Here is a 16693-nt window from a genome sequence, read left to right on the forward strand (position 1 = left end):
TCAAACAAGTTATATAAACTTAAACAACAGGAATTCTGCAGATGCTGGAAATTCAAGCAACACACATCAAAGTCCTGACGAAGGGTCTCAGCCTGAAACGTCGACTGCACCTCTACCTACAGATGCTGCTTGGCCTGCTGCATTCACCAGCAACTTTGATGTGTGTTGCTAGTTATATAAACTTGTAGTTTTTGGCGTGCTCCAATCTGCATAACAATTCTGTGTTCTCACTTTATCCGCATAGATCACAAAACTTTTACACTGTTAATCTATATTTTTCAGTAACTGTAACTGTGGTGATTTATTCAATGCACTTCCTAATACATTCAAATGCTGACTTCAGTTTCTTGCATCCTTGTGTTTTCCCTACTTCTCTAGTGTGGCATTTATAGAAGATCTGGCTGGAAAATGAACTTTATGCTCTCAAGAAATGTAATTATTATTGTGTAAATCTGTCAATAAAATTTTCAGTCATTCAGCAATATTGTTCTCAATTTTTCATAATTTGTTGGTTGTTTAATGTCAGTCTTCTGTTTGCTTTACATAAATGGGATCTTAACTTTACATTCTCCTTTATTTTGCTGAACTTCCTGGGCTTGAAAAAACCCAGCAAGCCACAGCAAGCTATAGTTCAGAAGAACTAGCATAAGAACATTGTACAATTATTGCAAAATTCTTTGGAAGAAAGCAAATGTTTTAAATGTTGCAGTTCCAGTCACGTTTGGCAGCTTTTTAAAAATATTCCTGTTAATCTTTGTTTTACTCTGTTTCTTTTTCTTTTTTTCTGACTCCAGTCTTTCCTTTTCAAAATGTGTCATTTAGTACTTGACATGACTTTTTTCTTTCCCTGCCATATATTTTGATACTTAATTAAGTTTTCAGTTTGATTGGTTAAGGAGCTGGACAATAATCTTGTTTTCCTAGGTTCCTAAAGCCGCATTGACCTTGCTTAAGCATTATTCTTCCTACAAATTATACTTTAAAAAGATTCTGAGCTTAAGGATACAAGAAAACATCAAATGATACACAGCAAGCTTGAGCAATATTTGGAGCATAATAATTAAAATGTTATTTTAAATAATTATGAACATAAAGCAGAACTGATATAGGGTGCAACCTGAAATTCAAAACGTTAAGCATTCTTCCTTCCACTGACAATTGTAATTTAATAATTCACATGCTCCACCCTATCTGAATTATGTAGATAATAAGATTGGCAGTGATTATTTTAATGAATGAAGTAAATACCTACGATCATGTTCAGGTAAGTAAAAAGAGGATTCAAAACTCTTCCTCCTTTAAGAAATATACATTGAGATTTATTAAGCTTAACAATACCTCTGGTGAGGATGCTATAAATATGTTGTGTTTTATTGCATCAGATTTGATAAAACCAGCTGAGAAAAAAAGAAGAGAATAAATACTGTGTTTTTCTATGTGAGATACATTTAGTGCTTCTGGATTCTGTGGTAATATTTTCAGGAATGAGAGGATGAAGTCTGGAGCTCTGCATATGCTGCTGTATTCCAGTTGGGCCAAGCAAAGAAAATCCATCTGCCAATCTCTAATAAAATTCTCCAAGAAATTTCTGCCTACATTTTATTTTCTGTAAATATGCATTGAAAAGTAGAACTTATAGGAAGTAACAATATATTTCTCTTATTTTAATTTCCATAAATGTAGGCCTGGCTCTTTCTTAAGCTTAGCCTTGATAATTATTTATTTAGAAAAATCAAGTGTGAGAATGACTTACTGAACCTTTAGCATAAGTTAATCAGGGAAAAATAAAAGATATAACAGTTAACAAAATAGACAATATTTTAATGAAATTAAATGCACAGTTCCAAATCCCCATGAGAAATCATGGTGGCTTTGGTTTCTCATAGACTTAACTACTATTTTCCATGTATAATTTCCATGAGAAACACATTTTTTTAAAGATTTCAGTGAGCATTTCATCCAGTTATGTTTTCTGGCTGAAATACTTGAGGTATATTTGCGTTTAGTCAAATCTCTCAGAAAAATGTTGTACTTTAAATAATTAAAAGTATAACATACCAAAATAAAAATCTGCTTAAAAGCTTTTCACGAAGATGCTGTACACTGCCTATGAATTAAACAAACTCAATATCAATTCTCACATGTTATATTTGGCTGAAAAAATGTGGTAAGTGAAAGAACATCTAAATACCACAGCAGTTTTATGGAAATCAAGATGTTCAATGAATTGAAATAAATATGTGCGGAGTACTAAGGGGTGCCTAACTAAATGAATCTCTGTCATATGAATATAAGATAATGACCTTTTTCAAAGAGTAAAACCAGTTGATATAGAAAACGTACTGAATGTGTACCGACCAGCTAATGGCGTGTATTTGTGGAGACCTCTACTGGGGATGTTAATGCAATCAGTTCAAACACAACTCCGATCTTATTCTGACTGCTTCCTTTACACAATTGCTTTTCTTTAATGCATCAACATGTTGACCTCAAAACTGGATATTCTAGCTGCAGCTGGTTTTTGTCAGAAACCTGTTTCACTTAAAGAACGCAATTCCAATATAACAAATAGTTAGAATGAGCAATGGTAAATCCTGTTAAAATGCTGCTCTCTGACAAATGCTTTTTATTTTTTTTATTTGGCTTTCTTTAATTAATAGCTACTGAAAACAATTTGCCATTTTTTAAAATTCAATTGCCTTTATAATTTCTATTTTTTGTTAAACTATATATTGTATGTAAAAAAAATATGCCACACAAATAGCCAGTTTGAACACCTGGTGGTGTAATATTACTACCCCTTTCAAATCCTTTTCTTTACAAGGGTACAGACATTACATACAGTTTTGTACAATCCATCATATAGCCCTGCATGGCCCCAGTGCACACACTGATTTGTGCAACTCTGAGATGAATATTAAAGACCCTGAGGTCTCTTTCTAATTTAAAAGTGCAGAATGCATACAAAGACATCCATTTAAAGAATAAGAGCTTCATACTAACATTAGGGGTGTGCTAGTCTCTTGAACTGGAAGGCCAATTTGATCTTAGTTATAAAGACGACTGAAGCTAGAACCAAATTCAAAACTGTGCATTGTATGTCATCCAAAACACACTGAGATCCACTATGACAGGTATATTAGGTCCTGCAGTAAAACTGCAATGTACTGATGGATTTCTGTACATCATGCATTACTTTTGATGTCATCTAGGAATAAGCAAAATGTTTTGGTTGGAGACCTTTTGTTAAATTTTGTTTGATTTAAAGTAGGTCACTGGGTCTATTTCATAACTTAAAATATTCAGCTTGAATAAATGTGTTATGGAGAAACAACAATCTTACTAGCACATTTAGATGTATTGCCACTTTTGTGAAAATGTATTGTTTCCCAAAAGATAATAAGAATGGCTGCAATGTCCATTTAGAAGCAGTAACACCCAAAACAGTTACTTATGCCTACTGCCATCAATCACCAGGACAATCTTCAGTTGAACTTCCTTGAACCCAGCAAATTCAAATGTTTCAATGGACCTGTTTTTGTGCTGTGCACACCCCTTGTTCAAATATCCATTCAAGGTGACAATCTGGTGCCAAGGCACTTTCACCTCAAACATTTATGCTAACCAGAGAGAGAGAGAAAATAAAACAGATAATTATAAATAAATACTGTATATAAACAACTCTCTGGCTCAGAACTGACTGCAGGTGGTCTGTTTTTCAAGAACTTCGAGGTAGTCCGGCTCAGCATGAAGCTTTGCCTTCAGTTCCAGATAGTCATTTCTAATTTGCTCAGCATATAAATTACTGGGTGCCCCATAGAGCACCGTCTCCCTCATCCTTTCCGGATGTAAATATTGACGTCTAACTTCATAGTTTGGTGAGTAATTATAGTTTGGTGGGCTACCATATTTATAGTCAACACTGTTCCCACTGGGTGACACCTTCTCGGGTTCTAAAATCCCACGGTAGAAATGATCTACATCTTGCACTGGGGAGATCTCCTCATGGGGCTCTATGACGCTGATGCTGTATGTGGGGCTTCTCAGCTGGTTTTCTCTTTCCTCCTCTGCTTGGCTTCTGTAGGCGACTTTCAGCTCGTGTAAATCCCTGTAGTCGTCCACTGAATTGCCTTCTCTGGATCTGTAGATGGGGTTCTTGCACATGTGCCCCAGAGGCTGGGGGATGTATTCGTACACTTGACTAGCTGGACCCTTGACCTTGGGAGCCGACCTGTGACTGTAAACACTGTACTGAAGGTTGAAAGAGCTCACGTCCGAGTTATTAGTGCTAGCCCGATCACTCTGGGCCTTTTTTCGACGTTTCATTACCAGCACGAAGAGACCAGCGGCAACGAACACGGATGTAATGAAAACCAGAAGCAAACTAAGGATAAGGACAGAGAGCGGCACAGAACTAGTGTCCTTGATGTATTGAAGTGGGGTGGCTGCGGTAGTGGGTGCCTCTGTGGACTGGGTAGCGGTGGGGCTGGTGGTCGACACCACTATATCTGAGTAATCAGGGCAGATTAAATCCGATTTAATCGCTCGCAGGTCTTTTCCTGTGAATCTTTTGGGCGATTCACAGATTACATCATTTATAAGAGTCCCGGTATTAAGCTTTTCCAGCCAAAGCTTCATGCCCACGATATCACACGTACAATCCCAAGGATTTTCATATAACTCGATCTGTATTAAGGATTTCAGTTGCTCGAGGACTCCAACCACAGGCAGGGAGGTGAAACGGTTATTCCGCAAACTGAGCCTGGTCAAATTCAAGCCAAGAAAGATATCCACGGGGAAACCCCTCAGCAGGTTGTTATTGATAAAGAGGAGCTGCAAATTGGGGACTGGCCGAAAAGTATCGTGCACGATCTCTTTGATGGCATTGTACTCTAGGTAGAGGAACTGCAAACTTCGCAGCCCATAAAATATTTCTGAAGTGAGTCTTTCGATGCAGTTGCCATTAAGATAAAGTCGGCGCAAGTGTGTCAGATTCATAAAAGCATGGTCCTGAACCACTGTTATTCTATTGTTACCAAGGTGTAATAAATCTAATCCGGGCGAGTCAAAGAAATCAGAGCGTCGCACGGTCAGGATGTAATTCCCTGTGAGGTACATTTTTTTAGGATTGTAGGGCTTTGGCTCCAGCTCGGATATTCTTTCGATCTTTCTTTCCTGACAATTTACGTTAAGACCTAAATCGGAGATTTGCATGTTACACGTGCATTGGCGAGGGCACACTAAAGGCACGGGAGGCTTGGTCTGATAGGCGAAAATGGGTCCATAGTTGTATCCTTCTTTTAGGGAGGGTCCTTTGGAGGTGGTGCGAACACGTGGTACTTTGGGGAGGCGAGTGCCTTTAGGGGTCCTCGCTGGGAACTTTGACACAGGCGATGAAGTGATGAACGACGTGGCTGGCGCTGGGGTGGTGTAGAAATAGCCGTGCGTCGTCAAAGGGGGCACGGGTTTCCTATCCGAGTCCACGTTCATCCTCCTTGGGCAGAGCTCTTGCTTGGCGACCTCGTCGAGGTCCCTGCCGTGGAGCCGGAAAGGTGTCTCACAAACAACCTCCCCGACCAAGGCCGTGTAAGAAATGCTCTCCAGCCAAGCCTTCAGCGCGATGAGCTCACAAGTGCAGTTCCAGGGGTTTTCCTCCAACTGCAACTCGACCACCCTGTCCATATGCTCCAAAAGCCCGGCGTACGGCAACATCTTGAGCCTGTTACCCCGCAAGTCGAGGTGCGTGAGGGGAACATATTTGAAAACGTTGCTGGGTAAACTGCTGAGGAGATTGTCGTTCAGGATCAGGACTTGCAGCATGTGCAGTTTACTAAAGGAACCGGCTTCAATCGAGCTGATGTAGTTATAATCTAGCTGGAGGTATTCCAAATTTTCCAGTCCAAAAAAAGTGTCATCTCGAATCCCTTCTAATTTATTATTGTTAAGGTGCAGCCTCCTGGTTGCTCGCAGCCCGTTGAAAGCGCCCGGTTCGATGTCCTGGATTTCATTACCGCCCAGATGGAGAATAGAAACCCCAGTAAAATTAATAAACTCGTTCGAGTACAGTCGGTGGAGCAGATTCCCGGTTAGAAAAAGATGATAGACGGAGAACCGCGGCGGGCTGATCTGGAGGAGGCTGATAATCTCGCTGTTCTCACAACCCACAACCAGTATTTCGTCTTTCTCCTCGCAAGAGCAAAGGTTTTCACAAATCTCTCCGTAGCTTTCGATGGTTTCAGCCCAAGACAGGACGAAGGATGCAAAAGCGATGGTCTGCGTGATCCAGACATACATTTTCATTGTCCGAGTGCGAATCCGTGTTCACTCTAGTGCTCTGTTACAGCTTATCACCTTCAGAAGATAAGAAAGAGTGTAAATACTTTCCATTGCAAGCGATCGACTAACGTCACCAAAATAACTGCTCCCCCACCTCCTCCGCCCCCAACACACACACACACACCGCCACCATCACCACTTTGAAGGGAGTGGGCTGTTTTCTGAAGGCAGAATCGGTTGGCGAAATTGCCATCAGCTCTCCAACTGATCGCTGCAATGACGTCGAGGTCATCAAAAGTTAAAATGACATCCCGGTATAATTTCAGGGATCTGTTTGTTTCTCAATTCGAGACCAGATCCTCCACTGGCGACAGTTCAATGCACTCATTCAATGCACTGGTCGAGGAGACGTACACGGCGGATAAGGAATGATTGGAGCCTCTGTTAGTTGAGATAGGAAGTTGTATTTAGTGTAAGCGTCACTTATCACATACTGCGTTAACGTCACTGGACCATCAACATGCATTTGTCTAGATTTCAGAAATGTATCTTCAATTAAATATTTTTTTCCAACAATAGAGCTCGTTAAGTTGGTAAGTGCCAGCACTTATAAGTTTTCAATTAAAAGGAAATCGTGACCTTTTGAAAAAGAACCCTCGACTAAAAATAGCTCTCACCAAGCATGTGTATATTTTACAAATAATTCCACATAAGCTGTTCATTTGCTTTCACTCCGTAGAACATAAGCCCACGCTTCCAGTTATACGCAGCTGAATGCTTTCAGAAGCTATTGCGTTTCATATAGAAGACGACAAAGTAATAATGAACGTGTTTTTAAAATATTTTTCTCCCTCGCTCTCATTCGAACAGAATGCTGATTTCACCCCCCCCCCCACTGATTTACCCCATCTCTCCAAACAGAGACGGTTTTGAAGATCAGCTCGGTACATTCAGCCATGTCTGAAAGTGTTTCCATGCGAAATTTCGCAAAAGCAGCCCGGTGAAAGTACAGTAGTTAGATTGAAAGATTTGTCATGGCTAAAGCTCATCGTCAACGCTACAGCGCACGAACTGCTGGTTATAATCGGCGAGAACTGTCGCAGACCCTCATCCCTCAGGGTAAAAGGCACACAAGTTGATTAAAGGCAAGCCAATAACCCACGACAGCGATTTAATACCCAAATTTCATCTAGCTCGAAACAAATCCGATTTCCTGACGCTTTTTTTGTTCTTTCAACCACTGCATCACACAAGCTTCGCAAAAAAAAACATGTAAATTTCTACCTACTGATGCTGAAAATCACTTCGTTTCGAGCATGGTTGCTTTTTGCTCGTCTCATCCCTTTGCTATTTCAAGGATACGTATGCATAAGATTGCAGCACAACATTTAAACAAAGCGCAATTAGACGTTTAAGCACTTCAACGCGATTATTAGGAACCCCCCATCCCATTATGGACGATTGAGAACCGTGCTCTTTCCCCCTTCACCAACAGCGTCTCCCACCGTTTCCCTCGATACTGTATGCAAGGGCAAATTTTATTCCGTCCACCCATCTCCCACCTCGATCACCCCACCTCACCGAATGAAAAAGAAAGTTCACAATTTCATCCAATTTATCGGTATAGTATGCAAAGATGGGAAGCGTTTAAACTTCAGGATTAGCACTGTATGAACAAGCCTAAGTCACTAGTATTCATGAAATGCCCAAAATCGCGTCTGTCTCCAGACCGCTGCTCTATGTGTACCATGTTTTTATACCAGCGGGTTTATCTTCCTATTATTTTGCCCGAAACTCAATACATCTGGCATCAAGAAATATGTTTCAAAATAAGAGACCTACCTACTTCCACAACCGAGAGGTCACAGTGACTGAATCGAATTACAATGAAATTAAAATTTACTTACCCGGCTCGGCTCTTGCGAGGTCATAATATTGCAGGAGATGGTGCGTTTCCGGCCAGGATTCGAGTTAAACTGTTGGATATGTGATTAGGGATGCTTAAAGTGGTTCGCCTGCTTATACAGCTACCGTGTGGTACTATACTAAGGCTTTCACAGACTGCTTCACATTATCAACACGACGGTTAGCCGATCTGAGACTTCACTCACTTCACTTACAACTTTACCGTGCGATTACCAAGGCTAACCGGGGGGGGAGGGAATCACCAGCCCAGCAGACTGCCTTCTTGTGCTTCATTTCGATGCTAAAAAATATAATCTCATCCTTCTACGATGACAGCGCTTCCCTTAATCGCGATCTGTAAAATATGGCTGTGGCGAACTCATCCACCGGCTTCGCCTTAAAGTGGAAACTCGGGCGATGGGGCTGTGAAGTGTACTTGTCTGGAGAAATCCACTGTCGTATTAATGTGGACTTACATCAACCCTCGGGGAATGCGGAAGGATGTCGCTCGAAGTCCTTAGCATCGTAGCCTTCCCTTTCTGTGATCCACAGCCACTGAAAGCCAAACGCTTCTCTCAATAGCAAGCCTTTCTGTAATTCGGGAGCAATATTAAATCAGAAATGGAAGACGCGCGTTGCGCAAATAATAGCAGGGAAATAAATCTTAAAGCCGGAGTCTTCCACTAGTTTCAAACAGTGATCTTCAATTGGTGGTATATTTTGACGTTGTTTTACATTCCAGCTAGGGTGATCCAGTCCATATTTTTTAAGAGGGCGATAAATCAGCGCTAACAAACCATTTGTAGGAGCGTCAGTATTTAGTGCACTCAGCCTGGTTGTTTGTCATTCCAGCCATTTCCTAAATAACAGGCAAACAACCGGCGAAATAAAAGCCGCTGAGCTTTGTAGTGACCAATAGATGGCAGTGCAGAGTGACGCAAATAAGGACTGACACAGAAAACTCTCAGTTTGACTTTGTCGATATCCGGACAAGAGGAAACTATATATATACAAAATAATTGTGTGGAAACGGTTGATTTCGGAACGGACTTACCTGTATTCCTCCGGGGTCCTACTTCCCACTCGATGAACAGATATGATACTTTATTTTGCACCAGACATTGTAATTGTTGAAGTTGCATCCGCAAGGTTGCAGAAAATAACGTTCTAAATCACCGTATTAAAGGGGGAAACGTTTTTTTTAATTCAAGAAACAACAAAAAAGCGGAACTTTTAAAGCGATGACATTCAGCAAAGCAAGGTTTGGATTCTTGCTCTGTTGGTACTATTTTCGTGGACAATTCTGAAGACTATGGGTTCAAGGCCCATGTCAGAGGCTTAAGAATATCACACTGACACTTCAGTACTGAGAGATTGCCACAATGCTAAACTTCTTATTTTACACATGCAACGCCAAACTAATCTCATCTGTATTCTCAAGATGATACATAAAATCCACTTGAACCATTTTGGGTAATTTTTAATAAAAAAAAACAAAACCGAAAATACGCAGAATGTGGCAAACTGAAAAAAAGACAAATTGTTGAAGGTGCTCAGATAGTCGGGCAGCATCAGTAGTGAGTGAAAGAGATGATATTACAAGTTGATGCCTTTGCATTAGAACTGATAATCGTTTAACTGAAACATTAACTCTCTTGCTGTATCCGCAGATGCTGCCTGACCTGCTGAGTTATTATTTATTTTAGTCAATATTCAGTATATCCGTATAAAGAACACACCCGGCCAATTTTTAGCCAGAATAACTTCCAATTAAACAGTAAATGTGAGCATTATCATGTGGGAATATTTATATTCCAAATTACAGAACCTACATTTTTGGCTCTAATAGTCTTTAAATCACATGTTAAAACATTTTAATTCTGATTCCTATTCCCATTCCCACATATCAGTCCATGGCCTCCACTTGTGCTATGAAGCCACCCTCAGGGTGGAGGAGCAACACCTTATATTCTGTCTAGGTAGCCTCCAACCTGATGGCATGAATATCGATTTCTCCTTTTGGTAAAAATATATTTCCCTTCCCACTCCCCCCTTCCTCTATTCCCCACTCTAGCCTTTTAACTCTTCTCACCTGCTTATCACTTCCCACTGGGTCTCCTCCTCCTTCCTTTTCTCCTATGGTTCACTCTCCTCTCTTATCAGATTCTTTCTTCACCAGCCTTTGACCTTTCCCACCCACTTCACTTCACTTATTACATTCCAACTCACCTCATTCTTCTCCCCCCGCCTTTTTATTTTGGCGTCCTGAAAGAAGGTCTCAGTCTGAAATGTTGATTCATTTCCATAGATCCTACCCGACTTCCTGAGTTCCTCCAGCATTTTGTGTGTGTTGCAATATAAATAAAAGCCTTCTTTGGCAGAAATATTGTGATTTTGTAAGGTATACCAAGACTGCTCTTTAGTGTTGAGGGGTGCAGACCACCTTCAGCTTATCAGAAGTATCAGGTATTGCAGCTTTGAAATATTGAAACTAAATAGTGACTATTCAGGAAAGCAACATATGATAAGCAAACTTTGCAGATTAGCATTGAATATGATTGTGCCAAGGACATAGTTGTGACAAAATGTCTTATGCTTTGAATTACCCACTTGGCAAGGAAGATGCGGCATGGAAATCCAGTGGGATTGTTTCAGTTCAGACTGAAATTTTAGCATTGAATGATAAGGTGCTAAATGCAGTAGTTGGAAATTCTGAGAACAAAATATACTTATTTATAATGGTCATCCTGTAACCAAGTACAGTAGCTTCTCCCAAGATGCATGACCTTAAAGTACTGCTGCTTTAACTTTTCCAATAACTAGTCTTACTTTCAGCTCTTTGGCCTACCTTTGCCTTCAAACATCTAAATCTTTTGTTCTTCTGTAACCCTCAGTCTCTGAGCTGTTTTGAGATTTCAGCCTAGGCAGCTTTAGCCTTTAAACTAGAGTCTGCAATAACCTTAGCAGACCATTCTAGCCTTTTTTCTCCCCTGTGGCTGCATGGATTAGACATAAGTTTTCATAGTTCTATATATTCCTGTTTATCTGACTCCACAACTTCTGCAACAATCAAAACTTCATGTTTCTCCAAAGCTTAAACTCTATTTAGAATTCAACTTTAGGAAAATGTATCCAGATATTAAATGGGTGACAATCATACCAGCACCTAAGTAGAAAAGAGTAGGTTGCATGAATGACTATTACCTAGTAGCACTCACATCTACTGTGAAGAAGTGCTTTGCGAGGCTGGCCATGGCTAGAATCAACTGCTGCCTAAGCAAGGATCTGGACCTGCTTCAATCTGCCTCTTGCACAATAGGTCTACAGCAGATGTAGTCTCACTGGCTCTCCTCATGTCCTTGGATCACCTGAACAATAGTAATGCTTATATCATGCTGCTGTTTATTGATTACAACTCAGTGTTCAAAACAATCATACCCTCAGTTCTAATCAAGAAATTCCAAAACCTGGGTCTTGTAACTCCCTCTGCAACCAGATCCTTGTCTTCTTCAGTCTTCCGCAGACTGTGCTGCGCAGATCAGATATTACATCTCCTCCCTGCTGACAATCAACACTGGTGCACCTCAAGGGTGTGTGCTTAGCCCACCTCTCTCATCATCATCATATGTGCTGTGCTGCATGAAATGGAGAATCATGGTCTTATGACCCTGATTGTCCTTAGCACATTTTTCAACAGAAATGGTTTGCCGTTGCCTTCTTCTGCTCTACTTTTTCTATACCAAAGACTCTATGGCTAGGCACAGCTCACAACACCACTTACACATTCGCTAACGACAGAGCTATAGTTGACAGAATCTCAGATGGTGATAAGGAGGCCTACAGGAGTGAGATGGATTAGTGGGTTGAGTGATGTTGCAGCAACAACCTTGTACTCAACATCAGGAAGACCAAGGAATTGATTGCAGGCTTCAGGATGGGGAAGTTGAGGAAACAAACACCAATGCTCATTAAGGGATTAACAGTGGAAAGGGTGAGCAGTTTCTAGTTCCTGGGAGTCAACATCTCTGAAGATCTATCCTGGGCCCAGCATACTGTATTGATGTAATTACCAGGAATGCATGACAGAAGCTATTAGGTGTTTGAGGAGATTTGATATGTCACCAAAAGCTCTTGCAAATTTCGACAGATGTTCTGTGGAGAGCATTCTAATGGGCTGCATCAGCATCTGGTAAGGGCGGGGCGGGGGGAGAACTCTGCACAGGATCATGAAAAGCTGCAGAAAGTTGTAACTCTGCCAGCTCCATGATGGGCACTCGCTTCCCCAGCACTGAGGATACCTTCAAAAGGCAATGTCTCAATAAAGGTGGCATTCATCATTAAGGACCCTCATTAACCAGGACATGACTCCTTATCATTGCTACCATCAAGGAGGAGGTAAACAGCCTGAAGAGATGTACTCAACCTATCAGGGACAGCTTCTTCCCCTCTGCCATCAAGTTTTCAAATGGACATTGAACCCATGAAAACCAACCTCACTATTTTGCCTCTCTTTTTTTGCACCACTTATTTTTTTTTAATTATATACTTCTTATTGTAATATATCATTTTTAAAAATATTATGAATTGCAATTTATTGTTGCCCCAAAACAATAAATTTCTTTTTCTGATAGTATAACCTTATTCACCCAGTGATAGTTTCTTTTGCATACCACTTTCCAGAGCAGGTTGGAAAATTAAATTTAATTATGGCAGCATCTTAAGCCTGCAAGTTGAAGAGTTAACAGTGTAAAACCAAAAGTAAGGAATCCAAAATAAAATAAATGTTCAGATTTGCAATGGGCAAAATTGGTTTCTATATGAAAATATTAAATTAACTTACAGTAATTATGAATGATATTTGAAAACATCAGCAGATGAAATGTAAGTATTTGCGTTGAGCATATATACCAGCCGTTAGCTTTTAAAGATGACATTAACATTTCAATAATGTATTTGCAGCCGAAATAGATCAATTGGATACAGAATTAAAGGTGGTTAGAAATATTTCAGTCTCATATAGAAGATTGCTTTGAAAATTAGCTTACAGAGAAGTGGTTATTTAACACTTGACCTCAAATATTTTGTACAGAACATACAATATATATATTTTTTCAGTGGGTCTTCAGAGCACATTCGTAGCTACCAATTTTATATGTAAGAATATTTTCATTCAGAATAGTTGAGGTTAATATTGAAGACATGAAGGTTTTTTTTTGCCCTGAAACGTACTATATAGCTTTAGCCGTATTAGTTCAGAATGCATGTTGCTGCACTTATTAAAGAACTACGAACGTTTGGAAATAGAAAGTGGAAAGTATTTGGATCAATTATTATTCTGATTTAGTTAAGGGAATTTCAGTGGGCGTTAGTTAAAATAAGATTTCTCTACAACGTACTGTTGAAGTGTTGACAGTTCTTTTGTTTGCATGTGTTTGCAGAACTTTTAATGCTCTGTAATTTAGAAAGTTATTTATTGGAGGGTTTTCACTGCTGTGTAGTAATCAGAGAGAAATGCCCTGTGCATGAGAATGCTTATTCAATGATAACAGAAGATAGAAAGATTATTAATACCATGTGAAGTCATATGTTCAATAGTCTCTGAGAACATAAAAATAAATATTTTAATGTTCTTTGCATTGTAACAGCCAGCACAGAAAGTCATTTCAGTTTTTTAAAAAAAGAAGCCTTTTTTGTGGAGGCAGAGGGCATCAGTGTGTTACTGATTGAGTGCTTTGGATCTGTCTTCATAAGAGGATAGGATGATGATTCTGGCCTTGAATTTGTGGCCAGATTTTTAAAAAAATGACAATGCTCACTACCAACTATGAAGAAAGCCACAGACAAAATCTATACTGAATGAACTTTGTCTTCTCCAATTCTGGTCACATTATTCCATATTATCCTTGGAATCAAGTAGCAGCGATTTCAGTGATCTGCCTAAGCAGTCAATCCTATTGAAGGAGCCACATAAATAGCAAACTAGAAAGAAAAGAATGCACAATTTTAGCCAATATTTGAAACATTTAAAAAACATATAATTAAGATTGGGACATTCAGATAGGACTGAAGAAATATCAACAAAAGGCTTGAAAAATAAAAACAATATTCAAAATCAATTTTATTTTAAAATATTTACATAAACTGGTTGCAATCCATGATCTTAAAAACTCAAGAATTATCTTTTCAGATTTTTCTCAGCAATAATTATACATCTCATGCTCAAAGACATAATTATGGCTAATTATGGCTAAAGTCATACCTCCTGCTAGAAGAAATAATGACTTAGAAATTTTTTGGTTTGTTAAAAGGTCTCTATACTGCATGCCAAAGATTGTTTTGATCATAGGGCTGTGGTGGAAAAGATGAAAAACACCCACATCTTAGTATACAATTAATTCAAAAAGATTGAAAGTAGATTCATTATTAAAGTATGTATGCAATATAGAACCCTGAATTTCGTCTTCACCACAGACAGCCATGAAACAAAGAGAACCATGGACCCATTCAAAGAAAAACATCAACCCCCACCCCCACACACAAAAAACACACACAACAGCAACAAAAAAAAGAGTGAGAAGCACAGAATATGAAATGCAAAATTCAAGGCATAATTCAGTTCAGCTCAGTGTTCATTATCTTCAGCCTGCCCCGATTCAAAGCCAGCCAAAACAGCAACAGAATATAGGAGTGTTCAGAAGCCATACACACATCATAACTCTTATCTCTCATGTTAGAAAACATTATGGCCTGGACATTTAACCATGTGAAAAAATGTGCTAATTATTCATTGGGTAATACATGATTGATTGTTTTGATCAAGCTGAAGTCAGGAATCTAGTAAAATTCAACTGAGAGCCTGCTCAAAGTTTGGAGTTTGGTTTGGGGGTTGTGTGTGTGTGTGTGTGTGTGTGTGTGTGTCTGTGTCAGGGGTTGGGTCTAGGATCAATGTGGAGTATCAGTGTGTTGGATCTTGTCAGTGCAATAGGATTTGGAGAGGATGTAAGAAAGAAAACATATCTGGGTGGTTTTCGTTCCTAGACTGATACTTGCTCAACAAACAAACAAGTTACAGAATCACGAGAAAGTCGGCAGATGCTGGAAACCCAAAGTAACATACACAAAACACCGGAGAAACTCAGCAGGTCAGACAATGTCCATGAAAATGAATAAACCGTCAACCTTTCGGGAAGAGACCCTCCTTCAGGACTGAAAACAAAGGGGGAGCTCACCAGAATAAAAAGGAGGGGGGAGGGGAAGAATGAATGACTTCATATTTACAATCAAAGCATCTAGCCACAAGTGATACAACAGTGCGATCTTGTTTCCTATGTAAGCACTAAATTGCATGTAATTTAATATGTATTTGACGTGGAAATCATGTCACCGGTGTAAGTGTGATTAATGACCAGAAATTACTGATGGTATGACTGCAGTGGCATGACTTACCTGGAGACTGTCACAATATTCCTACTCCAAGAATACCTGATTTGCATAAAACAGCTCGAAAAGAAAGCAACAGCCTTATGAATGCCTATGCTAACATTCTGAGACCAAATTTGGAACTGGAATAGATTGCAAATATGAAATACTTCGGGCTGCAAAGAACAGAGCCGATTGTGGAGGGCTGAAACACACACAATGCTATTAAGATTTCTGCGCTGAACTACTGGCTGCTTGAAAGTTGCAAAGTTTCTGTTTGACTCAGTGTATAATAATGGTGAAGAATGCCAATGTTACGATATTTGAACAGCAAAATTTCTTGCAGTGCTGTAGTAAAGGAAGCAGTCAAGGTATCCGATCTGATAAATGTAGGAGGAGGTAGGTGATAAATAATTTGGCATCATCTAAAGTTAATGTGTTATCAGATCAAGAGAAGCTTATTGATTAATGCTGGTATGGAACTTTCTGAAACTCTGACCAAAACCTTTTAGTCCTCCTGTATGTTAGAATGATATAACTAGCCAGTCCTCCAGTTGTCCGGCTGTGAAGGCGTGCACCTACTAAACACAGGCAAATATATCAATCAAAATCCAGTGATGGGAAAACTGCAGAAGCCATTATCAGGGATAATATTACTTCTTACCTCGAAAGGCAGATGATAATAAGCTATACCAGCATGGACTTGTAAAAAGCAAATTGCATGCAATGAACCTAATGGAGTACTTTGACAAAATAACAGAGAGGATTGATGAAGGCGATATAGTAAATTTATTCGGAAGCTTTAAAAGATGGCTTTAGAAGGAATGTAGTAACTTTATTAGATGTTAACTGTGAGATATGCAGCAGATATAATTGAAATTCAGCTTCTTTGCATGTAGGGAATTATGGAAGGTAATGCCCATCTGTAGGGAGTCGTCGCATTCTTTTTTTATTGTTATAAATAAATAATGTGGCTTTTGGTTTTAGGAACAAAATTTACAAAGTTTATAGATAGTTCAATACCTGCCATCTGACTTTAGGAAAACACAGACCCACCTGAAATTGTAATACTTCTAGGAGATCTAATTCAATG

The 16693-nt window shown here is 39.4% G+C and overlaps 1 protein-coding gene across 2 annotated transcripts; it reads right to left on the reverse strand.

The window, feature by feature from the left end:
- Nucleotides 1–2092: 2092 nt before the first annotated feature.
- Nucleotides 2093–8611, reverse strand: LOC140197338 (SLIT and NTRK-like protein 5). 2 transcript variants are annotated; one of them, XM_072257291.1, is made up of 2 exons: nt 8184–8611; nt 2093–6351 (listed from the first exon to the last, which is right to left on the reverse strand). In XM_072257291.1, exon 2 carries the CDS (start codon nt 6298–6300, stop codon nt 3691–3693), a length of 2610 nt encoding a protein of 869 aa, XP_072113392.1. In that variant the 5' UTR covers nt 6301–6351; nt 8184–8611; the 3' UTR covers nt 2093–3690. The 2 variants fall into 2 exon arrangements, with proteins under 2 accessions (XP_072113392.1, XP_072113393.1); XM_072257292.1 differs by lacking the exon at nt 8184–8611 and adding an exon at nt 6473–6522.
- Nucleotides 8612–16693: the final 8082 nt, after the last annotated feature.

The sequence above is a fragment of the Mobula birostris genome, chromosome 5, assembly GCF_030028105.1.
Source record: "Mobula birostris isolate sMobBir1 chromosome 5, sMobBir1.hap1, whole genome shotgun sequence".
Taxonomy (NCBI): domain Eukaryota; kingdom Metazoa; phylum Chordata; class Chondrichthyes; order Myliobatiformes; family Myliobatidae; genus Mobula; species Mobula birostris.

Excerpts from the sequence above, each read along its gene's own strand:
- LOC140197338 (XM_072257291.1), bottom strand. The coding sequence starts at position 6,300 with ATGAAAATGTATGTCTGGATCACGCAGACCATCGCTTTTGCATCCTTC.